General features: G+C 49.5%; 1 protein-coding gene across 1 annotated transcript in view; it reads right to left on the bottom strand.

Annotated features, from left to right (window-relative positions):
* The window catches only part of EXOC6B (exocyst complex component 6B), a 291,158-nt gene that overhangs the window by 213,674 nt on the left and 50,313 nt on the right, over positions 1-27,171 (bottom strand). The window contains exons 3-6 of the mRNA XM_058804404.1: positions 19,186-19,233; positions 18,224-18,314; positions 18,062-18,107; positions 13,561-13,765 (exon numbers count right to left, since the gene is read on the bottom strand). Coding sequence (XP_058660387.1) covers positions 13,561-13,765; positions 18,062-18,107; positions 18,224-18,314; positions 19,186-19,233 — 390 coding nt within the window. The remainder of the gene's footprint in view (positions 1-13,560; positions 13,766-18,061; positions 18,108-18,223; positions 18,315-19,185; positions 19,234-27,171) is intronic.

The raw sequence follows: 27,171 nt of genomic DNA, 5'->3' as shown, positions 1-27,171 counted from the left end.
CCTCTGTAAAACAGCCAGGCAGGCACAGGTGGCTGATAAAAGTGCACTTTAACAGCCACACTTGCAAAAGAAATTTTTAAGAGCGAGCAAAGCTCGCGGCCTTTTAATTGCATGTCAAACTCTGGGCTCTGAGACCCAAACCAGATTCCTGCAGCCTGTGCCAAGTGCTTCCAGATATTCCATGTCTGGAGCAGCTTCCCTGGCTACCAAGGGGTTAAACCTCAGCCTCTGAGGCCAGGGAGGCTTGAAGGCAATGCCACCAACCCTGAAGGAAAGCAGAGAAGGTTCCTGCCAGCTTTGTTCCAAATAAAAAACGTTATTAAAAACAGCCCCGGCCACTGTTAACAGGAACGGCCCGACAAGGAGACGTTTACAAAGCAGCTGAACTTGTAAATAAATGGAATTAATCCCCAGCAAATTCCTTTGATCCACAGGACACGAATTCCCTTTCCCTGCAGAGTTGCTCATTAATAGCTCCATGTTCCACTTGTGTCACCCGCCAGCGAGCCCGAAGGAAAATGCTTCAAGTTAGAGAGATCTCCAGCTTCTCCTCTGCCAAGGGATTTCTGGGCACAAAAATGAGTCACAAAGAAATCTCTGGGTTCTCCTGTGCCACTGCATTTCTGGGCACAAAAATGAGTCACAAAGAGATCTCCAGGTTCTCCTGTGCCAGTGCATTTCTAGCCACAGATCTACAGTTTTTCCTCTGCCAAGGGATTTCTGGTCATGGAGAGACCTCCAGGCCCTCCTGTGCCAAGGGATTTCTGGTCACAAAAATGAGTCACAAAGAGATCTCCAGGTTCTCCAGTGCCAGTAGACTTCTAGTGATGGAGAGATCTCCAGGTCTTCCTCTGTCAGTGTATTTCTGGTCACAAAGAGATCTCCAGTTCTCCTGTGCCAAGAAATTTCTGATCACAAAAATGAGTCACAAAGAGATCTCCAGGTTTTCCAGTGCCAGTGCATTTCTGGTCACAAAAACATCTCCAGGCTCTCCTTTGCCAGTGCATTTCTGGTCACAAAGAGATTGCCAGATCCTCCTCTGCCTGTGGATTTCTGGCCACAAAGAGATCTCCAATTTTTACTGTGCCAGTGCATTTCTCGTCTCAAAAACATCTCCAGGATCTCCAGTGCCAGTGGATTTTTGGTCACAAAAATGAGTCACAAAGAGATCTCTGGGTTCTCTTCCATCAGTGGATTTCCGGTCATGGAGAGATCTCCAGGTTCCTCTCTGCCAAGGAATTTCTGGTCATAAAGAGATCTCCAGCTCCTCCTGTGCCAGTGCATTTCTGGTCATGGAGACATCTCCAGCTCCTCCTGTGCCAAGGAATCTCTGGTCACAAAGAGATCTCCAGGTTCGACTCTGCCAGTGGATTTCTGGGCACAAAAATCCCCAGGGTCTCCTATGCCAAGGGATTTCTGGGAAGCCCCAGGAGAGGCTGATGAGCAGCAGGAGGAAGAGGACACTGAGGCAATTCCTCACTCAGAGGCAGGTGAGACCCTGGGAAGGATTCCCAGAGCAGCTGTGGCTGCTCCATTCCTGGAGGCGTCCCAGGCCAGGCTGAAGCACTCTGGGACAGTGGAAGGTGACCTTGCCCATGGAATGGGATGGCCTTGAAGGCCCCTTGCACCCAAAGCACATCAGTATTCTGGGATTCCTCTCAGCAGGGTGCTCACAGGTATTCATGTGAAATATTCAACATTCTCCAAGTCCCAGCCACCCGACATTTCAGACACAGACCAAAGGCAGTGTCCTCACAGCTCCCTGGAGCATCTGGAGATTGGGATGTGCCCTTGGCATCACGAGGCACTGCAGGGCCAGGGTTGTCCTGTATCGCAGACATCTTTTCATTAAAAATCCTTTCCTTAAGATTTTTTCTTCCTGAGAAACTGAGAGGCTTCAGGAACAAAATGTAAGCAATGATTATCTGCTGCTGTGGAATGCAACAGGTGCATCTGTGATTGGTCTCATGTGGCTGTTTCTAATTAATGGCCAACCACAGCAGAGCTAGCTCGGACAGAGAGTCTGAGGCAGCTGCCTTTGTTATCATTCTTTTCTATTCTTAGCTTAGCCAGCCTTCTGAGATGAAACCTTTCCTTCTATTCCTTTTAGTATAGTTTTAATGTAATGTATATCGTAAAATAATAAATCAGCCTTCTGAACATGGAGTCAACGTTCTCATCTCTTCCCTCACCTGAAAACCGCTATGAACACCATCACAATCCTGCAGGAACTCAGCCCCAGGGATCCCAACCAGGCATCCCCAGGAGCAGCCCTGAGCCAGCCCTGGGGTCTCTGCAAACCCCAACACACTCAAACCCCTCCCCAGCCCACCCCCAACATTCCTGGGGCATCTCTGGAATCATGGAGAGCCCAGGGAGGAGACACCAGGAGAGCCCAGCTGATCCCAGTCTAGGCTAGGCCTAAATTCCAGAATAATTCTGTTGTTTTTCTCCTTCTCTGCACTGAGGTGGAAAGGGAGGGATGAAGACACAGCACCAAAGAACTCAGCCAGCACTGGGTGCACAGAGAGGTGACCGGGCCACCTTCTGCTGGGATTCAGCCCCAAATCCCAGGAGAGGAACCAGCCCTGGCTGCAGGACAGGAACACATCCGCCACATCCATGTCTGGGCAGGGTTCTCTACTCAGGACCCAAGGAACCAAGCCACAGAGGTGGGAAGTTGATCCAGCTTTTCCCCATGCTGTCACACCCCCCCAGCACCAGCTCCCAGTGAGGGTGACAAGGCAGAGATGGATTTTCCAAGTTTTAATGAAATGAGGATAGAAAGGAACAACAGAGGCAGCAAAGAGGCAAAGCAGAACAAAAGGAGAGAAAAAAATCTAGTCCGGATTAAGTTGGAAATAGAGGGAAAAGTACTGGTAAAAGGAAGAATCCAGGAGATGTGAACCTCCATGGATGCATCAGCCAGTGGGAAAGGGGGTGCTGGCCCAGAGGGCAAATCAACAGGAGGGACAAATCATCAGAGCAATAATGATCATGGAATCATGGAATGGTTTGGATGGGAAAGGATATTCAAGATGATCCAGTGTCATCCTTGCCATGGGAACACCTTCCACTGTGCTGGGTGGATCCAAACCCAATGTCCAACCTGGCCTTGGACACTGCCAGGGATCCAGGGGCAGCCACAGCAAATCTGGGAATTCCAGCCCAGCCCCTGCCCACCCTCCCAGCCAGCAATTCCTCCCCAACACCCCATGGAAGGTTCCAATTCCCACAGCCCAGCTCACAGAACCCCAAAGCAGCTCAGAGCCAAGAACCTCTCCTCTCCAGAATTGTCCTTTGCTTAATCCAGGGCTTTCCACAGCCTTTGGGGATGTTCCGCTGAAGGAGAAGCCACAACTGAGACACCCAGAGCTGTGTCCCCAGCAGGATCCCAAGGACAAGGTGCTGGGGATGTGACAATCCCAGGAAACCCCAAACACTCAGCACTGGGAACTCTGATCCCCAGTGCCAGGCAGGAACAGCTTCCCAAGGGCTTCCCAACTCCTCTGGGAACCTTAAAACATGGAAAATCCCAACCCTGGAGCAGGAGCTGCTCAAAGAGGAGAGCTCTGCTTGTTTTTAACAGGCACACCAAGGGAAAGCTGGCACAGAGGGGATGGAGATCACCGGGGAAGCAGCACAAATGGGATTTTACCTGCCCAGGGAAGCAGCACAACTCCCTAAGCCTCTGCATTCAGGGAGGAGGTGAAGCACCAACACCTGCAGGCACCTCCTGCTCTTCCCTCTCTACACACAGGAGTAGTTTCTGCCCCAAACCTTCCCCCTCACCCATCCCAGCATCAGACACAGTCAATACCCCCAGACAGCTGCATGCCACAGCTTTTCCTCTTCCTTTTCCCATGATCTGGCTTTAGTTTTTCCCTACAAACACTTCCTAAACTCTTCCCAAGTCTGCTTGAGGCATGGGAAGGCTCCGTGCCCTCTGCTCCTGCTGCAGCACACCTGGAATGCCAGGGAAAATCCCTCCAGTCCAGCAGGATCATCTCCAACAGGCTGTTCCCATCATCCCTATCCTTTTTCTGAATGTTTTTTTTTTTCCCTAATTCCTGAGTTTGGTAAGACCTGAGATGCCCAGAGGATGTTTCTGTGAGGGGTGTTTGGAACAGCAGGAATGGGAACACAGCAGGACCCACATTTCCCTCCCAAACCTGCAAAGGAAATGGGGCAATCCCCATCCCCAGGGGATTCAACATCCCTGTGGATGTGGCACTTGGGGACATGGGGCAGTGCTGGGCTCAGATCACACAGGGTTTTCCAACCTAAACAACCCCACCATCCCAAGGCACAGGTGAGCTTGGCCCAGGTCAACACCCACCACCAAAAAGCAGAGATTTTAAAGGAAAACCTCAAATCCCACCTCGCTGAAAATACAGGACCAGGGAATGTCCCTGGTGGTGCTGGAGCTCCTTCTACCCTTCTGCATCCCAGCCTTTCCCAGCTTCCTGAGGAACCAAAAGTGAGGAACAGCAGATGGAAACCCCAAATCGAAGCCACCAGGGTGTCCCAGCCATCTCCTCCCTGGCCCATTCCCAAAAACCAGCAAAAGGGAACAAAGCAGTTCCTCCTGGCCTGGAGGAACTGAAGGACATTTTCCCTGAAACTAAAGCTGTTCTAAATTTGCCATAGATGGGAATTGGAAGAATATGTGGAGAGGTTTGAATGACCTGAGCCTGACGGCAGAACTTGGGGGTTTTGCAAAAAGCCTTGGAGGGAAGGGAAGCCTTGGGCTGCTGCAGGATCCCCTCAGTGGTGCTGCAGCACCTGGCTGCAATTTGGCCCAGAGTGTCATGGGAAGGGCAGGCAGCTTGGCACCATTCCTGAAAAATGAATGAGTATTCCCTGAAAATGGAGCCACCATTCCCTGAAAATGGAACCACTATTCCTCAAAAAAATGGAGCCACCAATCCCTGAAAAATGAACGAGTAATCCCTGAAAAATGAACTACCACTCCCTGAAAAAGGCGTCACTATTCCTTGAAAATGGAGCTACCACTCCCTAAGAGATAAACTACCATTCCCTGAAAATGAAGCTACTATTCCCTGAAAACCAAACCACCAGCCCCTGAAAATGGAGCCACCATCACAGCACATGCCCCAGCTGAGATGGCCACAACACACAGAGTATCACCACATAATTTCAGAAGGCTTCAACCCACACACAGTAACACTCACCTCACCAGAAGGCTTCAGGGGTCTGCCCGCACACAGTAATATCATTTTGCTTCAGAAGGCTTCAGGTATCTGCCCTTCTTGTCCTCCAGCCCAGCCTTTATCCCCCCATGCTGACACATCACACCTGTGTGCCCTGTGTGGTTGCCCAGCACACCTGGGCCCTCCATGGCTCATGGCTGTCAGTGCTGCTCACCTGCTTCCCACAGCTGTGCCCAATTAGGGATGATTGGGGGCCACAGCCCCACTGTCCACCACCATAAACTGTGTGCCTGCAAACCACCGTTTCCTGACAATGGAACCACCATACCCTGACAATGGAGGCCCCATTCCATGAGAACTGAGCCAGCATTCCCTGAAAACTGAACCACCATTACCTGACAACTGAGCTACCATTCCCTGAAAACCAAACCAGCATTCCCTGAGAACTCAGCCATCATTCCCTGAAAACCAAACCAGCATTCCCTGAACATTAAATCACCATTCCCTGAGAAAAGAACCACCATTCCTTGACAATGGAACCACCATCACCTGAAAACCAAACCACTGCTTCCTGAAAACTGAATCACTGCTCCCAGAAAAGCAAAGCATCATTCCCTGAGAACTGACTCACCATTCCCCAAAACCAGAACCACCATTCCCTGAGAACCAAGCCACCATTCCCTGACAATGGAGCCATCATTCCCTGACAAGTGAATTAGCATTCCCTGAAAATGGAACCACCATTCCCTAAAAACTGAGCCACCATTTTCTGGTATGGAAAACATGGAAAACAGCATTGGAAAACACGTGGAAAACAGAACTGCCATTACCTGAAAACTGAGTCGACATTCCCTGAAAACCAAACCACTTTCCCCTGAAAAGCAAACCACCACTCCTTGAGAACTGAACCACCATTCCCCAAAAACAGAACCAGTATTCCCTGGAAACAGAGCCACCATTCCCTGAAAATGGAGCCTCCATTGCCTGAAAACAGAACTGCCATTCCCTGAAAACTGAGTCACCATTCCCTGAAAACAGAACCAGCATTCCCTGAGAACTCAGCCACCATTTTTTGACAACCAAACCACCATTCCCTGAAAATAGAGCCACCATTCCTTGAAAACAGAACCACCATTCCCTGAAAACTGACCCACCATTACCTGAAAACCAAACCACTGCTCCCTGAAAACCAAATCACCATTCCCTGAAAAGCAAAGCATCATTCCCTGAGAACTGACTCACCATTCCCACAAAACAGAACCACCATTCCCTGAAAATGGAGCCACCATTCCATGAGAACAGAGCCACCATTCCCTGACAATGGAACCACTGCACCTCAGCTGGCACAAGCCCAGCCCTCAGCATGGACCCATTTCCATCTCACTCCAGCCCCAGGGTGAATTCCCTGAGGATCAGAGCCCTTCCCTTCCTGGGGTCACTCCCAGCCCAGGGCAGGAAGGACTGGACAAAGCTCCCAGGAATTCCATGGCAGTGACATTCCTAAAAGGGGATTTTGGTCCAGATGGCACCCTGTGCACGAGGTTTCAGGTCCCTCATTTGCAGGAAGGACCTGGTTTTGCTCACCTGGACCAAAAGCCAAAATGTGGGGTCAGGGGCAGTTTGGGGTGGGTGCGGCACTCAGAGTTCGGGTGTCCAGCTGTGACCTTGGCACAGCATTGGGATTTTGCCACATTCACCAAATGTTTGGCAGCTCCAGGTGAGGACCTGGAGACTCTGAGCACCCTGGCACAGCCCTTGGCATGGGAATGGGGTGGGGTTTAAGGTCCATTCCCACCCAAACCATTCCATCTCCACGTCTGTGGGACACCAGGAATGCTCCCAAAACCTCCTGAGATTCCTCCCCATGTCCAGAGTCCCAGGGCAGGAGCAGTGCCCAGCTGGAGAGCACAGAGACATCAAACCCCTCCCCATCACCAAAACCACCCCTGGAATTTTTAAGAGGAGAAATCTGGGAAACCCCACTCCATTTAAAAGGTTTATGAGCAGCCATATTTTTATTCTTTTTATTGAATTAATCACCCTGGGCAGCAGCATCCTGGTGGGAGCCATTCCCAGAGATTTCTGAGGTGATTCCATCACCTCTCCTGGCAGGGCCATGCTGCCCAGAGCCCTGAGCTCCTCCACACAAAACCAGGCACAAATTGAGTTTATTGTGGGGTCACTCTGAGCTGCCTCACCTCACGGGATCCTGGTGCTCCTGGAGCAACTTCCCAGTCTGGAAATAAAAACCAGAGCAGGAAAAATCACAGTGCCCAACACAGAAATCACAGTCCAGGCTGAGTGAAAGGAGGTTCAGGGCTCCTCCTTCCCAGCTGAAATCCCAAAAACACAACAGCCAGTCCTGATGGCTCTAAGGAAGGAGCAAGGAGTGCTCCTGCCTCCACCGGCACTTTGCCTAATTATTAATAATTAATTATTAATTCTGTCTCAGGGGCTCGAAGAGGTCCAAGGCCAGGCTGGATTTGCTCTGAAGGATGCTGGGTTGTGGAAGTTGTCTCTGCTCACAGAAAAAGTTTGGAACTGGATGATCTTTAAGGCTCCTCCCAACTCAAACCATTCCATGATTGGAAGATTAAGGATTTATTTCTAACATCTCTGGATTTCAGGACTTTTAAGAAGTCTAAAAGGCAAGCACACAAACAGCTGGGCCAGCACATGCTTTCCCTGTAGTTAAACTTGGATTTTCTGGTGCCAGGGAATTTTCCAGTCATGCCCAGGGAATGTGGATCCACTGCTGGGATCCCCCAGACCCCACAGCCCTTCCTCACCCAGATGCTGAAATAAAAAAGGCCATGATTTAGCAGTTTCATTTCTGAGGTCATAAAAGGAATTGAGAGGGATGCCCATTTATTAATAAACTTCCTATGGAGTATAAATTTTCAAGGCAGACTTAAAGGCACAGAATTCCTGTTAAATAAACAGTGAAACCTTCCCAGAATGCCAGGAAACGGGGAATAAAAAGCCCTTTTATGACAATAAGCACATTTGCACTGCAGCTCTGTGATGTGGGAGGGAGCAGAGGGGGAGCACGAGGAAGGGCAGAACCTGCTGAGATCCGCACAAAGCCCTCAGCACCTCCCCAGATGTGTCCTGCACTTCCAGACGCTCCCGCTCGTGTTTCCCATCCATGGCGCCGAGGGATCACACTCAACCTCAAGCTCCTGGCCTGACACTTCCCTCCAGGAGCCACTTCAAAAATCCTGCTCATTTCTCACATCATTCCCATCTCCTCCTGCTCCTTTTTCCTGCAGCTCCCATCCCATCCCATCCCATCCCACCCCACCCCACCCCACCCCTGGATGTCCCGGAGTGTGACCAGGGGGTGGCACACGGTGACAGAGCCCACAAGATGCCACCTCCTGCCTCTGGGGTTTCTCACACCGCATCTCCAGAGCCCAGAGAGTGCAGAAAACCCAGAAGTCCCAAACATCAAAGGTTGGGCTTGATGATCTTGGAGCCTTTGTCGGCCTGGATGGATCCGGGATGGTGACGGGAGCGGAGGCTCCGGCTCACGGCAGACACTCGGGGAGGTTTTGTCTCAAAAAGTTTCCAGATCAAACATCAGTGGCAAGGGATGGATCCCCTGCCCGGAGAGGGCTGCTCAACACTCTTAAAATAACACATTTCGGGGCCAAGGCTTAATGAAAAAAAAATAGCAGGGGCTTCCAGAGCTGGCTGAGGTTTTCATCCAGCACAAAACAACAAAAATCTCCTCCCCGTTTTCCTCGAGGAGGTTCTGCAAGACGTTAACCAGAGGATGCTGAGGGCAGAGCCCAGCAGAATTCCCGCTGTTCATCCAGCTCCTCCTTGCCAGGAGGAAGGGGATGGCTGTGAACAGCCCCTAAATTCTGGCAGGGTTTAATTCAAACCCAGGCAGTGCCTCCTCTCCATCCGTTGTTCCTCCAGTGGGACACAGCATCCCCTGCGCTGTGGGAGCCTCTTCCCAAAATCCTGCAAGCCCAGCCCGTGGCTGCCCATGTCCTTTCCCATCTCTCCAGCCCCAAGGATGCATTTCCTCTCCTAAGACTTTAATATCCCCAGCAGACGAGCAGCAGGAGCCAAGATTAAAAAGGTCTCGTTCCTAAATTCGACTGGAAAATCAAATTCCTGCTTCCCCAAACCTGCCCAGGAGCAGAAACCCCCATCCCATTATCCCCAGCCCACTGTGGAAATCCTCCCAGCCAGCAGAGCGACCTTTCCAAGGCTCTCCTGCTGCATCCAAGCCTGGAAAACTCCCAATTTTTAATAACCAGCCTCATTTTGCCTTGTTAAGGCAAACCCCCGGAATGGGAGCAGGAAGTTCCGCTCTGGGGGTGCCTCTGGAAGTCCTGGGGCAGGATAAACCCCAGCCCTCACTGAGCAGGAGCTTCCAGAGGCTCTGGCTGAGCCCAGCCTTGGCATGGCCACAGCACAGATCCCAGCCAGGGCTCTGTGACCTCTGGAAAACATGGAATGTCACCCATTCAGGAGCAGTGACACCCAGCACGGGGACATTCCCTGCCTGGAAAAGGCACCAAGACCCAGCTGACCCCAGAAGGATTCCAGCAGTGCTGCCCAGTGTCAGCCAGAGCCCAGAAATGCCAGGGTTTATCAGGATAACTGGGATTATCAAGATAACTAGGGTTATCAGGATAATTTGGGTAATCAGGGTAACTTGGAACATGACCCAAAGTACCTTTTCGGAACATTGTTCCGGGTTAGCAAAAGGCCACCAGGCTGTGTCTGGAGACTGGGAAATGTCCCTGTGTCACTTGGATCAACCTGTCCCAATTCATCCTGGATCAATGGTCCAAACTCCCCCTGGATCCAGCCTGTCCCAATTAATCCTGGATCAGCCTGTCTCAATTAATCCTAGATAACCTGTCCCAACTCCCCATGGATCAGCCTGTCCAAATTCATCCTGGATCAACCTTTCCAATTGCCTCTGGATCAACCTGTCCCAATTAATCCTGGATCAACCTGTCCCAATTCATCCTGGATCAATGGTCCAAACTCCCCCTGGATCCAGCCTGTCCCTGTTAATCCTGGATCAGCCTCTCACAACTAATCCTAGATAACCTGTCCCAACTCCCCATGGATCAGCCTGTCCAAATTCATCCTGGATCAACCTTTCCAATTGTTTCTGGATCAACCTGTCCCAATTCCTTCTGGATCAACCTGTCCCAGTTAATCCTGGATCAACCTGTCCAAACTCCCCCTGTCCAAACCCAGATCCCTGCCTACTCAAGCCCAGCTCTGCTGCTGCATCCCGGTGATTCCCACAAATAAACTGCTGCTTTTCCTGCCCTCTGGAAAGGCAGCACTGACACTTCTGGCTGTCCCCAGCCCTGATCCATGGCTGCCTTTAGGCTGGGTTGTTTTTGGCCCCTTACTCGCAGCAGCTCCATCCCCAGTGGCCTCCTCCACATGCCTGGCACATTCCAGCCTGGAGTGGGACAATAAAGGCCGGCCCGGATATCAGCACGTGTTAATGGGATGTAATTCAGGCCTGAAGCTCAGAGCCCTGTAAAAGAAACCCCACCAAAACCCAAACACACACGCAGGTTCACAGGGCCAAAGTCCAAGTGGAGTTCAAGTGTGTGCAGCTCCTTTCATCCGCTCCAGGCCCCGCCGTTAACAACAGGATCTGGATGGCGGCGAATTCCCCCGGAATTCAGGTAATAAAATTCAGATTGGGCTAAAACCCAGGAGGGAAGGAGAGCAGGGAGAGCTCCTCGTGTGAGACCCCGGGAATGCCTCCCTGGGTCCATCCCAGGAGGGGCTGGGAGCTCCCCCGATCCCGGGAGCACGGCCGTGGCTGCGAGCGCTGCCGCCAGATCCTCGTGATTATCACAAAATGAAATGTTCAGCCCTTGTCAGCGGCAGCCCCACGTTTGTGATGTTACAAAAACCCCATTTCCTCTCCCGTTGTAGCCAGGCCTCCTCCGTTCCCGCTGGTGAAATCAAACAATTTTAAAGGAATTTATATGATCCTAATTTAAACCGAATGGACGGAGCTGCCAATCGCGGCTCCATGGGCCTCCCGCCAGCTCTGCTCCTTTCCAGAGCTCTGAGCACATCCAGGGAGGGAAAACATCCATCCATCCATCCATCCATCCATCCTGGGGATACTGGGAGGGACACCCTTGTGGAGAGCATTTGGAGCAGACACTGGATAAATCAAGCTGCACAGCACTGCATGCGTGCCTCATAATAGCAGGGACACGCTGCCTTGGATGTAAAGAAGTTTGCCAAGATGTACCCCAGGAAAAGGGATGTGAAGCAGGATGTTCTGAGGATGAGAAGAGAAGAAATGGGGCAAAATGTTCTGCTGACACTTTTGCCAAGCTCCCTGCCCCTGCCCCTGAATTCCAGCAAAGCTGCAAAACCCTCCTGGAGGGCAACTCCAGAGCCTCTCCCAGCTCTGCTGGGATGAGATGAAATCCAAATATTCAGTGGGAGTGGGAAAGGCAATCCCTGATTTAAGGCACAGCCAGGGAGGTTCAGTTCATCAGCTCATCCTTCACAGACACAACCACTGGAAAAGGTGAGGGAGGCACCAGCCAAGTTTGGGTTGGATTTAAAATCAGTTTAGGACGCAAAATTCATGGAATTGCAGTGCACAAACTCTTGCTTTTTTAGCCCAAAAAGTGGGGAATCAACACAATGTCTCCAGGTCAGCCAGTAGCACCAATTCCCTGGGCAGAGAAGTGGAAAATACAAGTGAAAAATGGAGTTATGGGGAGTTGTGATGCCTCAGGTTTGAGCTTTTCTATTTTCAGGTTCTGTGCTGTTTTAGTGTGTGGGTCTGAGCTCCATATGAGGGGATGCCGAGCTCTGTGCACAGAGCAGGGAGACAAAACAATTCCTGCTCCAGCTGGGCACCAAGGACAAATGACCCAAATCTCAGCCCAGGAGCACAAACACCGTGGGCTGAGAGAGAAAAACAAGCAGGGTGGGACTGCATGGGCTAAAGCTGCAATGGGACAATGAACTGCAAGGTGCAAATGGAGCAAAACTGATCACAGTGAGAGACCCCAGGAGCGCTCGTGCATTTTGGGACCATTTTAGTTCATCTTGGGTTCATTTTGGGACCATTTTGGGTAATCTTGGGTTCACTTTGGGACCATTTTGTCTATCTTGGGTTCGTTTTGTGACCATTTTGGTTCATCTTGGGTGCAGCCCTGGCTGGGCTCTTGTGCTGCCCAGGGTGGATCCATGGAGGAGATCCTTTTATAAATCCCAGCTTTATTCTGTAACTCTGTCCAGCCTCAGCTCTAGGGCAGCCTTCACAAGGCATCAGTTTCACCCCCAATCACAGCTCCCAGAGTGCCACAAAATCATGGAAAACTCTGGGAGAAGCCAAGGACACAATGGATCCTCACTTCTCAACAGCCTAAAACCCAGGATAAACTCCAGAATGAAATCCAAGATAAAACTCCAGGAGCAACCAGGGAAGGAACAACCACTCCTCAACCAGCAACAAAACACCAAACTCATCCCAGAGCCTTGGCTTGGAGAAGCAGAACTTCCACACAACGAATGAACCTCCAACCTCTTCCCAAAAAATTGGGGACTCCCACCAAAAGCCCACAAATCCCACCTGTTTCATGGTGGTCTCACTGATCTCAATTACCACCAAAGGCCCCTAAATCCCATCTGTTTTGTGCTGGTCTTGCAGACCTTGTTTTCCACCAAATCCCACCTGTTCCATGGCAGCCTCACCTTCTTTCATTTCCACCAAATGCCCCCAGATGCCACCTGTTCCATGGCACTCTGATCCCAAACACCCCCAAATCCCACCTGTTCCATGGCAGTCTGATCTCAAACTCCCCTAAATTCCCCCAAATCCCACCTGTTTCATGGCAGTCTCATTGTTCTCAATTCCCACCAAATGCCCCCAAATCCCACGTTTCATAGCAGTCTCACCAATCTTGTTTCCCCCTAAATTCCCCCAAATCCCACCTGTTCCATGGCACTCTGATCCCAAATCCCCCCAGACGTTCCCAAATCCCACCTGCTTCATAGCAGTCTCACCAATCTTGTTTCCCCCCAAATCCCACCTGTTTCATGGCAGTCTGATCTCAATTCCCCCAAATCCCACCTGTTTCATGGCAGTCTCACTGATCCTGATTCCTCACAAACACCCCCAAATATCCCACCTCTTCCATGGCACTCTGATCCCAATTCCCCCCAAATCCCACCTGTTCCATGGCACTCTGATCTCAATTCCCACCAAATTCCACCAAATCCCACCTGTTTCATAGCAGTCTCACTGATCCCAAATCCCCCCAAATTCCCCCAAATCCCACCTGTTTCACGGCAGTCTGATCCCAAATCCCACCTGTTCCATGGCACTCTGATCCCAAATTCCCCCAAATCCCACCTGTTTCATGGCGGTCTCTCCGATCTTGTCCGAGTGCTTGCGGATGCTCTCCAGGAAGTCCTTGAGGTCGGACATGGAGAGCTCCTTGATCTCCTCGCGCAGCCGCGGGATGTTGTCCACCATCACCTTGCAGAAGCGGTAGTGGCTCACCTGGGGCAGGAACGTGTGCTCCAGGTGCTCCAGGGTCTTCAGGGCCGGGTAGTGCCTGGGGGAGCACGGAAAGGTCAGCAATGTCAACCTGGTTTTTTAAGATTTTCTAAGCCTTCTGATGTTGACTTCTTCTAGTGAACTTTCTCGCACACTTTCTGTAAATAACTCAATGTTTTGCATTCCTGTATGGAGGAGGAGAAAGTTGATGGACTGTTGGTTTGTCCAGTGGCATTGGAGAGGTGGCACTGTCACCCTCCAATCCACTGTCTCTCTTGGAAAACTATAAATGTTGGAGTCAGAAAATAAACTTCCCTTTTTTCTTTGCCTTGAGAACAGCGGTGTGAGCTTGTGTTCTTTCGTGTCCTACAGCGACACAGGAACCCTGCTGGAACCCTGCTCTGGTGGAGTCCAGGGCTCAGGGAATGTTCCTCTGCCTGTCCTGAGATGTCCTCACCTTCAGGAGAACACTGCTTTAACCTTCCATGGAGAAAGCTTCCAAGATTTTGCGATGAACTGGAATCTACGAGTGTGTGAAATACAGTAATATAGTTTATCATAGGCTGAAAAACTAAATTTTGGGGTTTTTAGTATGGAGGTGTGTCGCAGACATCTTTTATGAAAAATCCTTTCCTTAGGATTTTTCCTCCTGAGAAGCTGAGAGGCCTCAGGAACAAAATGTAAACAATGGTTATCTGCTGCTGTGGAATGCAACAGGTGCATCTGTGATTGGCCCATGTTGGATGTTTCTAATTAATGGCCAATCACAGTCAACTGGCTTGGAGAGAGAGTCTAAGGCAGCTGCCTTTGTTATCATTCTTGGCTATTCTATTCTTAGCCAGCCTTCTGATGAAGCCTTTTCTTCTATTCTTTTAGTATAGTTTTAATGTAATATATATGATAAAATAATAAATCAAGCCTTCTGAAACATGGAGTCAGATCCTCATCTCTTCCCTCAACCTGGGACCCCTGTGAACACGATCACAGAGGTGGATAAAAGATGGAGGACTTGGGGCATTGTCTGATCTCCTTCTTGTTCTTCATCTCCTTGGGGTTGGTCTCTTCTCCCAAGCAATCACGGAGAAGACAAGAGGACACAGCCTCAAGGTGTACCAGGGGAGGTTCAGGCTGGTCATTAGGAGGAATTTATTCAGAAAAAGGGTGATGAGATCCTGAAATGGGCTGCCCAGGGAGGTGGGAGATCATCCCTGGAGGTGCTCAAGCAAAGACTGGACATGCCATGGTCTAGTTGGCATGGTAGTCTTTAGTCCTAGGTTGGACTCAATGATCTCAGAGGTCTTTTCCAACCATTCTCTGCTGTGTTGGTGGCACATGGAGATTGGTCACAAAGAGCCACAATGCAGATGTTGTGTGAACACACAAATAATTAGTTATTGGTAGAAAGGTAGAAATAAAATATATTCTATTAGTTAATTGGACAAAATAGTTTTAAAAAACCTTAAACCTGTGTGTCTTGTAACTTTTTTAGTACCTTTCTCTTTGTACACCAAGTCTAGAATGTAGATGGTGAGCTGAACTGTTGTAAGAGAAAAAAAAAACAACCTGAAAACCAAAAAAACCATAAGTTCCATTCATCTCTCAACTCTCAATTCTAGAACTTCTTTAAGTCTCCCCCTCAGTGGGAATTGTCACAGTTTTGGTTCACCGATTTTTGATTTCACTGATTTTGAGATTTCCCAGCCCAATGCACCAAAGAGAGGTGGGTTCAGTGCTGGCCAATCCCCAGGGCGCTCAATTCCTGCCCTGAGACAGGATTAGGAGAAAGGCAAAGCAGGATCAAAACCTTAAAAGGGTATAAAAAATTATTATCACTTATTTTATTATCATCTGTGCATCACTTCTCTAAATGTCTCCTGTGAAAAACCATGACACCTGGTCACTGAGAACTTCAGACTTTCTGTGCTAACAGAATTCAGGAGAGAACCTTGGGAATGCCGAGGGAGGCAGGGACTGACCAGGAGGGAAAAACACCCACTGGGGGCTGATATTCCAGGGAATCCTCAGATCCCATGCCTCCCCAAATCCCCTCATTTTAGTTCTATTATTTAATTTTGGAAGCCTTTTTTGGGAAGAGTTCCCAGAAGGGAGCTGAGCTGTGTCCCAGGCCTGTGTCCCAGGGCTGAGGGGGAAAAGCAGAATTTGGATAAAATCCAGGGCCAGGGGGGCCTTTTTGGGGTGATTTTCCTGTTCCTGCTGGGGATTTCTCAGCTCCCAGCAGGATGAACAATCCCAGAGAATTCATGGAGCATCCAGGTCTACAAGGGAGGCTGGAGAGGGACTGGGGACAAGGCCTGCAGGGACAGGAGCCAGGGAATGGCTCCCACTGGGAAAGGGGAGATTGGGCTGGGATCTTGGCAAGGAATTGCTGGCTGGGCTGGAATTCCCAGATTTGCTGTGGCTGCCCCTGGATCCATGGCAGTGCCCACGGCCAGGTTGGAGCACCCTGTGGAAGTTGTGCAGTTGGGTCATCTTTGGGGTCTCCTCCAACCCAAACCCTTCCAGGATTTTACGATTCCATTTCTCACGGCTTGGAGACCACACAGAGCCAGGGGTAAATAAAAAGGTCTGATCCCTCCAGAGCATCCAGATCCCTCCAGAAATTTTGGACTTTTCCACCATTTTCCACACAGCCATGGCAAAAAAAAAAAAAAAATCTTTTCTGTCCCTTCCTTAAAATCTGGCCAATTCAGAGAAAAATTCCCTCTCTCCATCCTGATCATTCCTCTGGGATCAGCTCCACCTCCAACTCCTGGCCATGGATTCTCCATTTGGGAGCAGCTTGAGCTGGTTTAGAAACTTTCCCTATTTCCTTCTGTCTGTGGAGTTTATTCTCCAAAACTGATCCCAAACCCTGATGGCAGGACCCCTCCATGGCTGCACATCCTGAAATGATCCAAGTGAGACCTGGAGCAGATAAAAAAGTGGAATATCTTGTGCTGTGTCTGTTCAATGGAGCCATCAAATCCAGACAAAAAGAAACAGGAAAAAAAAAAAACAGCCACAGCTCCCAATATTCCTGAAATGTGGATTTCAGCGTGGGTTTGGTCACAAATGAACCAATCCTAATAATGGAGGGGGGAAAGGGAAGAAATTCTCAGCTGCAGCCCCAGGAAATGCTGCCCAGAGGGAGGGCATGGAGCAGCTGAAGGATTCCCTGCAGGAATTCCCAGGGATCAGCTCCAGCTCCCACCCCACATCTGCCACCCTCAGGGCTCCAAAATTGCTCCCTGCTGCTCAAACTAACCAGGATTCCTGCCAAAATCCCAGATTTTCATCCCTCAGCAGAAGCAGGGTGGGGAAACTCCTGGATTTACAGCCCAGCATTCCCGAGGCACCAAGTGTTGAGGAATTATTTCCACAGAAGTTTTCTCACCAATTCCCACCATCTTGATGTTTCCAGCTCTTTGTCTTCCCCCCCCACATCCCCTAGGATCTCTCAGATTGGATTAAGATTTGTTTTATGGCGTTCATGGAATAAAATTTAGTTGGTAAAACATCTTGGTTATATGTACAGTATTGAGCTGCCATAAAGACCACGCAGCACCCACCCTCATTCCCAAAATCTGAACCGGCTGCCATCCCCAATATTGAGCTGCCACAAAAAACCAAGGAAACCTTAATTCACCTTAATTCCCCAAATCTGAACCTGCTGCCATGCCCATTCTCAGCTGTACCACAGGAGGATGAGCAGGACTGTGAGGAAAAGCAGCCAAAATCCAGGAAATTTAACCTAACTGCTGAGATTCTCCTTAAATTACCCAGCACCAAAGAATTCCTTGGACTCTTCCACGTAAACATTCCCTGGGATCTCTCAGATTGGATTAAGATTTGTTTTATGGCATTCATGGAATAAAATTTAGTTGGTAACACGTCTTGGCTGTATGTACAATATTGGGCTTCCATAAAAAAACAAGCAGCATCCACCTTAATTCCCCAAATCTGAACCGGCTGCCATCTCCAATATTGTGCTTCCATAAAAAACCAAGGAAACCTTAATTCACCTTAATTCCCAAAATCTGAACCTGCTGCCATCCCCAATATTGAGCTTCCATTAAAAAACCAAGGAGCACCCACCTTAATTCCCAAAATCCAAACCTGTTGCCATTCCCAATACTGAGCTGCCATAAAAAACAAGGAGCATCAACCTTAATTCCCCAAATCCGAACCTGCTGCCATCCCCATTCTCAGTTGTACCACAGGAGGATGAGCAGGACTGTGAGGAAAAGCAGCCAAAAACCAGGAAATTTAACCTGAACTGCTGAGATTCTCCTTAAATTACCCAGCACCAAAGAATTCCTTGGACTCTTCCCCTGAACCCCCAGCCCAGATTTACCTCTTGGATTTCATCTGCTCCCGCAGCTTGCTGTACATCTCCAGCACTGGGAAGAGAAGGAAAACACAGCTCTGAGACAGGAGCACACAGCTGGGAATCCAAAAAGGAAACAAAAAATTGGGAATTCCACCAAAGAGCTCCAAAAAGGAGGAGGTTCCTCACCGGGGAGACACAGGGTGAGTTTATCCACCGTGGCTGAGATGTTCCTCTGCTGCAGCCGGCACTGCCTCAGCTCCTGCATGGCCAGGATCAGCTGGAAAATGGGGAAAAGCTCCCTCAGGATCAGCAGCCACCCCTGGGCTCCATCCCAGGAGCAGCAGAGCCCAAACCCTGCTCTGATAAGGGGCGAGCTCGGGATGGGGGCAGCTCCAGCTGGGGAAGTTCCCTGAACTCCCTGGATTTCAAACAGGGAGCAGCAAACCCAAAGGCATCAAACTGGCCTTGGAGCACATCCTGTGCATTCCAAAATGTTATTTCCCCTTCCCATTTTAGGCATCTCTTCCAAGATTTTTGGTTCTCAAAGGCAGGGTGTGGCCGCTCGCTCCTGGGGGATTCTCCTCATCCCAGAGTTAATGGGGATTTCATGGAGGCTCCAGGAAAAAACCTGGGATGGGGAAAAGGGGAAAACAGGGACACAAGGAGGGAATTCTCACATCCCAAAGTGAACAGGGATTTCTCAGGGCTCAGGTTCCAGAGAAAATCCTGGGATGTGGAAGAAGGAAAACAGGGATAACAAGGCCAGGCTGGACAAGGAATTTTCCTCATTTCTAGCTAAGAGGGATTTTTCACACAGGCTCCAGAGAAAATACTGAAGATGTGAAAAAAGGAAAAACAAGTGCACAAGGCTAGGTTGGACAGGGAATTCGTACATCCAAAAGCTAAAAGGGATTATTCAGGGCTCTGACTCCAGAAGAAAATCCTGGGGATGTGGAAAAGGGAAACCAAGGATACAAGGAGGGAATTCTCACATCCCAAAAGTAACAGGGATTTCTCCGGGTTCTGGTTCCAGAGAAAATCCTGGTATGTGGAAAAAGGAAAACAGAGATACAAGGCCAGGTTGGACAGGGAATTCTCCCTCCCACACCAATCCAGGCTGCAATCCCAGGACTGGATCCATCACTTACTTCTTTCCCTTCATTCTGCAGCTTCCGGTTGGTGTCTGTCACTTGGTTCTGTGGGGACATTGGGAAAAGCACAGAGCACATGCCATAAATCAGGACAATGTTCTTCCCACCGAAACAAACTGTCCATAAACACCATCCCTCCCTCTCTCCCTCCCCACGGCTCCCATCCCATGGAAAAGCTGTTTATGGCTGAGTTAACAGCCACTGCCACTGGGGGACAAATCCAGGGATTTCCCTCTTTGCCACTGGAGAAAAGGGAAAGGCAACAGGAATTCATTCAGAAGCATGGAAGCCTCAAAATGCTGGAGTTTTCATGGATCCAGTTTGGAAAAGGACACAAGGCCAGGTTGGACAGGGAATTTTTCTCATTTCAAGCTCACAGGGATTTCTCAGGGCTCAGGCTCCAGAGAAAATCCTGAGGATGTGGAAAAGGGAAAAACAAGAACACAAATCCAGGGATTTTCCTCTTTGCCACTGGAGAAAAGGGAAAGGCAACAGGAATTCATTCAAAGGCGTAGAAACCTCAAAGTGCTGGAGTTTTCATGGATCTACATTGGAAAACTCCAGTTTTCACCTGAGTGAGGGAGGAATTAATTCCCTTCCCCATCACCAATAAATTCCATTTAGGTTTTAACTCCTTCATATCCCACCAGGAAAGGATTCTTTACCAGGAGCTTTCCCTACAAATAATTATTTATATTTATGGAATTTCTTATAAAACTTCATTAGGGATCTTCATCTCCCTCTGGATGGATCCTTGCTCCTGTCTGGTGTAAGATATTTTTATATACCTTGGATAAAAAATCTCCCTATTTTTTCTGGATTATCCCACCAAGCTGGGGCTCAGAGCTGGAAAATTTCCACTTGGCAAAGCTGAGGATTCCCTGGAGAGGGAAGAGCCCAGCCCAGCCCTTCCCAGCCCCAGAAGGACCCACAGGAGAACAAAGGGGATTTGGGGGCTCATCAGGATGGAAAATCAGGAGTTCTCCCATTATTCAGCCAAGGAGTGGGAAGAGAACTTTGGGAATTCTCCTGAATTCTCCAAGCTGGGACAGCTGGAAAAACCAACCCAAACTTCCAAGCCAATATTCCCAGCTCCAGATCTCTGCCAATTCCTGAGGGAATTCCAGCAGGGTTGCTCAGAGTTCTGAGATTTCACATCACTCTGAGATTTCCATGCCATAAAACCCATTTTTTTCACCCAAAATCTCCTTCTGCAGCTCCTAAAGCTGGACATGTTCATTTCCAAGCTCATTCCTGTAAAAGGTTTTTTCTGATCCAGGTTCTCTCCACAGTGGGAGCTGCTGCTGCATCCCTGCCCCATTTTAGGAACAAATTCCTGCCTGATTTTCAGAGTTCTTCTGCTCCTTCTGGAAGCAGAACCTTTCCCAGAGCTTGGAAAACACCAAGAGCTGGGAGACAGAGCCCTCAAAGGGCTTCCAGGAGTGGGAGATCTCACAAATCCACCCCATAGCTTTGCTTCCTTTGGAATAATCATGGAAATGAGGAATTTTTAACAAATTTCATCCCAGCGAAGGAACAGCACATGGGGCTCTCCCTTTCTCCAGCAGGATGGGGATGGAGGAGCAGGAGGAGCTCCAAAGGGGATTGGGAAGATAAAAAAAAAATCCTGGAGCAAAAATCCAGCAAGGAACAGCTGAGGGAGCTGGGAAGGGGCTGCACAATCCCTGAGGGAGCTGGGAAGGGGCTGCAGAATCCCTGAGGGAGCTGGGCAGGGGCTCAGCCTGGAGCAAAGGAGGCTCAGGGGGCCCTTGTGGCTCTGCACAGCTCCTGCCAGGAGGGGAACAGGGACAGGAGCAGAGGGAACAGCCTCAGGGTGGATTATTGGGAATATTCCTCATAGAAAGGGCTGCCCAGCACTGGAAGGAGCTGCAGCGGAGTCTCCATCCCTGGAAGGGTTCAAAACCCTGTGGATGTGGCACTTGGGATGGGCTTTGGTGGCGACTGGACTTAAAGATCTTGAGCAACTTTTCCAACCTCAGCAATTCCATGATCGCACAGTCTCCATCCTTCCTGAGCTCACCAGGTCAGACAGAAGGAAAGCTTTGGATTTATCCATATCAAATTGATTCAGGATCCGTTTTTTTGAAACAGGTCCCAGGCCACCACAATTTCCCCCCTGTTCCAGCCTCCCCCAGGAAGGTTTGTGGTGCTCCCAGCAGCAGAATCACCCAACCTCAGAGCTCCCTTCCATTCCCACACCAGCCATGGTGCTTTCCAAGCTTCCCAGGATGGAAAAAAGGAGTTCTCCATGATTTCCCCTCCAGCATCTGCATCCCATCTCTGGCCCTGCTGCAGTAGCTGCAGCCCTGCTGGCTGCCTGCCCTCCCCAAAACCTGCTCATTTCCTTTATGGTGTTTGGAGCTTTTACGAGCAGGAGCCCAGCATCTCCTCCAAAGATTATTTGATTTGCTCAGATCCCGAAAATCCCACCAGGAAAAAGGAATCCGTGTCGGGTAATTTAAAACCACTCCTGAACTGAGGCTGGGGCTGGAGGGGTTTGCTGCTAAAATCCCCCAGCAATCCCAACCCCAGGGAAAAGCAGGGCTGGAGCGGGGCCCTGCACGCTCCAGGATTTTGGGGGGCAGGGGGTCGTGTTTGGGATTGTTCCTGGAGTCTCCAGGCCTGGATGAACACAGGGATGGTTGTTTACACACACCCCGTGCTGCTAAGCTGGGCTTGGCAGAGTTGGGCTTTGCTAAGCCAGGCCAGATGTGCGGAGGGGGATGTGACAGTGGTCACAGGGAGGGAAGAGACAAAAATCTTGACACTGTTCAGAAGGCTGATATATTATTTTATGATATACATTACACTAAAACTATACTAAAAAGAACAGAAGGAAAAGCTTCATCTCAGAAGGATGGCTAAGCTAAGAATAGAATAGAAAAGAATGAAAACAAAGGTCTGTGGCTCGGAGAGAGAGAGAGAGCCAGCTCTGCTGTGAGTGGTCACTAATTCTAAACATCCACACGAGAATAATCACAGATCCACCTGTTGCATTCCACAGCAGCAGATAATCAATTTTTGTTCCTGAGGCCTCTAAGCTTCTCAGGAAGAAAAATCCTAAGAAAAAGATTTTCATAAAAAGATGTCTGTGACAGGGGGACAGGCAGGTGGCACGGCAGGGAGTGGGAGCACTCCAGGGGTTTGTGGGGTGAACTGTTCCCTCACCCCCAGAAAAGGGCTCAGAAAGTCCCTGGGATCATCCCAGAGGGGCAGAACGCTGCGAGAGAGGAGCAAGGGCAGCTGGAGAGGAACCCTGGGAATGGAGCCTTGTCACAGATGTATTTTCTGAAAAATCCTTTAGTTAGTATCTTTTCTCCTGAGAAGCTCAGAAGCTTCAGCTTCTCCATGTTTTGCTGCTTTGGAATGTGATTTGGAGAATTGTTTACCCAGCATGTGAATTGTTTTTAGTTGATGACCAGTGACAGCCACCTGTGTCGAGGCTGTGAGCAGACACAAGATTTTATTATCATTTTTTCCTTTCCTTTCAAGCTTTCTGATGAAATCCTTTCTTCTATTCTTTAGAATAGTTTTAATATGTCATTTTCTTTTAATATAATATATATCATAAAGTAATAAATCAGCCTTCTGAAACATGGAGTCAGATTCTCATCTCTTCCATCATCCTGGGACCATCAAACACCACCACAGAGCCACCTCTGGATCTGTCCCTATTCCTGCTGGTGACATCCACTCCCAAGGGAAGGGACAGTGACCAGAGCCATCCTTCATGCTGCAATCCCAAAAACTGCTCCCAGCTCTCTTCTCTACACATGAGGGAAGATTGATTCCCCAAAAGTGTTGTCCTGCCCTGGCAGGGGTGGAGTGATGATTCCTGAAGGATCTAAATCCATGGATGTGGCACCTGGGGACATGGCCTGGGCAGTGCTGGGAATGGTTGGACTCCAAGGGATTTTCCAATCTGAACAATTCTGGGATTCCATGAAATTAAAAAGGAATCATCTCTGGTTTCTGAATGACAGGGCAGAAAGCTGTAGAATTAAAAAGGGCTTGGCAGCCATGTGAGCTGGGATTCCTGGAGAAGGGAGGAAGGACAGCCCCAGCTGGGACAACACTGGGGGAGGTGGGATAAAAATCCACCAGGAATGGCCCAGCTAAGTGAGAGAATCAGGGAATGGGTTGGGTTGGGGGTAACCTTAAAGCCCATCCAGTTCCATGGGCAGGGACACCTCCCACTGTCCCAGGTGCATCCAAGCCCCAGTGTCCAACCTGGCCTTGGGCACTGCCAGGGATCCAGGGGCAGCCACAGCAAATCTGGCAATTCCAGCCCAGCCCCTGCCCACCCTCCCAGCCAGCAATTCCTTGCCAAGATCCCACCATTCAGTCCATGGCATGAACATGAGGGCAGCTCTTTGCTGAGCCACAGCAGGGCAGCTGGAAATCACAAATCCCAAAATCATCATGGTTGGAAAAGATCACCCAGTCCAACCAGGACCACCACTGCCCAATGTCCCCAAGTGTCACATCCACAGGGCTGTGAAACCCCTCAGGGATGGAGATTCCAAACTTCCCTGGGCACTTTCAATTCCTGACATCCCTTTCCATGAGGAAATTCCTCCCAATATCCAATCTAAACTTCCCCAGGCCCAGCCTGAGGCCGTTCCCTCTGCTCCTGTCCCTGTTCCCTGGAGCAGAGCCCGACCCCCCCTGCTGTGCCCTCCTGGCAGGAGCTGTGCAGAGCCACAAGGGCCCCTGAGCCTCCTTTGCTCCAGGCTGAGCCCCTGCCCAGCTCCCTCAGGGATTGTGCAGCCCCTTCCCAGCTCCCTCAGGGATTCTGCAGCCCCTTCCCAGCTCCCTCAGGGATTCTGCAGCCCCTTCCCAGCTCTGTTCCTGCCCTGGCCACACTCCAGCCCCTCCAGGGCTCTCCTCAGCACTGGAGGTGCCCCAGCAGTGCCAGCACAGGGGACAAGGGCACTGCCCTGGCACTGCCACCCCAGAGCTGGCACATCCCAGGGGTCTCTTGCCCACCTGGGCATCTCAGGCTCATGTCCAGCCAGCTGATGCTCAAGGAGATAAACTTCCCAGGGCAGTGCTTGGGGACAAATAGGGACAGAAAACACAGCCCTGAGGTTCTGCTCAGGTTTAGTTCATTTGGGGCTACTCAGCCACAGAAGGTGACACATCCAGGGCGAGCTAAAACAACAGCAAAAAGGACATTTGTGCAAAAACCCAACCCCAGAGCAGCCCAGAGCACATGAGAGGAGGAGGAGGGAGCAGGGAGGGCCCCGCTGGCTCCTCACGGGTTCAAAGGCCCAGATCAAATGGAGGATGAATGGCTGGAACCAAACCCACTCTCAGCACTCGATCCTCAGATGATTCCCCAGGGAAAGCCTCACAAAGAGGGCCCAGGGTTTCAGAAAGGCTTTTCTGGGGATGTTTTCGCCATGTGCTGTTTTATGGATCACATAGGCCTGGAAATCAAGGGAGATCCTGAGGGGACAGGGATGGACTTCACAGTGAGCCACCAACAAAGGGGCTGGTGGCAGAATGGGAACCAGCTCCGAGCAAACAAACAATGTGCAAGTCTTGGCTGGAAACAATGCCTTGAAAAAATAAAAAAATAAATTTAAAAAAGGGGAAAAAAACTACTTATTCCAATGGATCCATCCTGCAATGAATTGCTGTGTGAATTCTCCTCAGGACATCCCTCAGGAAGGTGTTCCTGAGAGGAAACCCCATTTTGGGATGGAGACTTGGATGTGTCAAGTAAGAATCCTGCTGGGAAATGCCACAGGTAGTTTTAAATGAATGAATAAATGTGTTAAAAGCAGCACTCAGCACCCTGACTTTGAGTTCTTCCCTTTTCTCCAGAAAATCTGCTTTTTCTGACAGATTTTGTGATTTAGAACTTCAGCTTTTCCAGTCTCCCACACTCCTGAACACCAGGAAAGTTGTTCTCAATTCCCAGGAAGGTCCTTTTCACCAGGACAGGCTCCACTCAGCCAGAAAACCTCCCTGCGCTGCTTCCTGGGGACAAACCACAACTTTTTGGGAGCCACTCGACTCAGCCCCATTCCCTAAGTGACTCTTCAGGCAGGGATTTTGGGTTTCCAGCCCAGGTCCCAGCTTGTTCCTGCAGGAAGGGATGGCCCAGACTCTCCCTGCCAAGCTTGGATTTGTGGAGAAGAAACAGGAAGGTTTTGACACTCCTGTGCCCCCCAAATCTGGAATATTTGTATTTTAAAGTACAGGAACCGAGCTTGAGTCCCAAGCACTTCCAACCTCCTGCTCCCTTTTCCTGAAGCCTCTCCAGTTTCCTTCCTGCCCTTCTTCCAAATTGTCATCCTACAAATGACTTTTTCCACACATTACTGAGCGCTTTTCCAAGAACTGGGTAAATCCCACCTTCCCCTCATCTTTCTGCACACTTTTAAAGGCCACAAGACTTATTTTAGCTCAAGAAACTGGGATAAGTTCCATGAGGAAAAGCACTTTTCCTAATGAAAACAGGCTTGGCTTGAAATTTCTCGGTGCTTTTAATGCACCACACTGGTCCAGTTTGGCCAAATAATTGCTAAACTTTCAATGACCAACCCATTGCTCCAGGAACAATTAAAATAAATATTTATATTTCTTTTTTTTTTTTTTTTTTTTTTAATAGAAATGTCCTGGATAAAAGGAGAAAAGATTGATGTGGTTCTGAGAATCCCAGAGTGCCTGGGATGGGGCCACCTAAAAAGAGCTGCCCAGGGCAGTGTCAGGGCAGGATTTTCACAGAACTCACAGGGTTGGAAGAGACCTTAAAGATACCAAATCCAACCCCAACTGAACCCTGGCACCCAGTGCCACATCCAGGCTGCATTAAACACACCCAGGGATGGGGACTCCACCACCTCTCCGGGCAGAACATTCCAGAACTTTATCACCCTGACACCTCAGGATTGAGCTTTTCTATTTTTCACATTCTGTGCTGCTTAATGTGTGGGTCTGGGTTCATATTATGGGATGGTGACAAAACAATTCCTTCTCTAGCTGGGCACCAAGGACAAATGACCCAAATCTCTGCCCAAGAGCACAAACACCGTGGGCTGAGAGAGAAAAACAAGCAGGGTGGGACTGCATGGGCTAAAGCTGCAATGGGACAATGAACTGCAAGGTGCAAATGGAGCAGAACTGATCACAGTGACAGATCCCCGGAGCGCTCGTGCATTTTGGGACCATTTTGGGTCATCCTGGGTTCATTTTGGGACCATTTTGGGTAATCTTGGGTTCATTTTGGGACCATTTTGGGTAATCCTGGGTGCAGCCCTGGCTGGGCTCTTGTGCTGCCCCAGGTGGATCCATTGAGAAGATCCTTTTAACAAATCCCTGCTTTATTCTTTAACGCTGTTCTGCCTCTGTTCCAGCTCAGCCTTCCCAAGGCATCAGCCCTTCCTGTAGAACACTTTTCCGTGCTATCCAGCCTATATTTTCACTGTAAGAGCCTAAATGAGGGATGTGGGACTCCAGGCAGCTTCTCAAAATGCAGTTTATTCCATCCAAGAGGTTACAGCAGTGCAGGGTTGTGGGTGACAGAGCTGTGCCCACAGCTGTCAGCTCCAGCTGCAGGCATGCCTGGACACCCTTAGTTTAGGTTACAAATGCATTATAAACTTTTTTTTTTTTGTTACATTTCATTATAAACTTTTCCTTTGGTTACAATGCATTATATACTTTTCTTTGCCGAGTATCTCAATACAGCAGAACCAATCTATACCTTAACTTTTATCTCTAGCCTATCATAACTGCTATACTTACCATATTCATGTTATTGTTCTCCAATCACTGAAAGTCAGTACATTACAGTTTAAGCTAGAAGTTGTTTTTCAGTTTTCTAGCAGTGCAAAATTCTGAGACCTTTTTTCTACTTGCCACATTTGCTGCCTTGTTTGCCTGTGCTCTCTTTCTGCTTGGTAAAAACATCTTCTTGTTTGGGCTGGGTTTATCCTTTGCTCTAAGCCA

This window comes from Ammospiza caudacuta, chromosome 4, assembly GCF_027887145.1.
Source record: "Ammospiza caudacuta isolate bAmmCau1 chromosome 4, bAmmCau1.pri, whole genome shotgun sequence".
NCBI classification, from domain to species: domain Eukaryota; kingdom Metazoa; phylum Chordata; class Aves; order Passeriformes; family Passerellidae; genus Ammospiza; species Ammospiza caudacuta.
The sequence above is the reverse complement of the archived record's forward strand: the minus strand, read 5'-3'. Positions and strand labels throughout refer to the sequence as shown.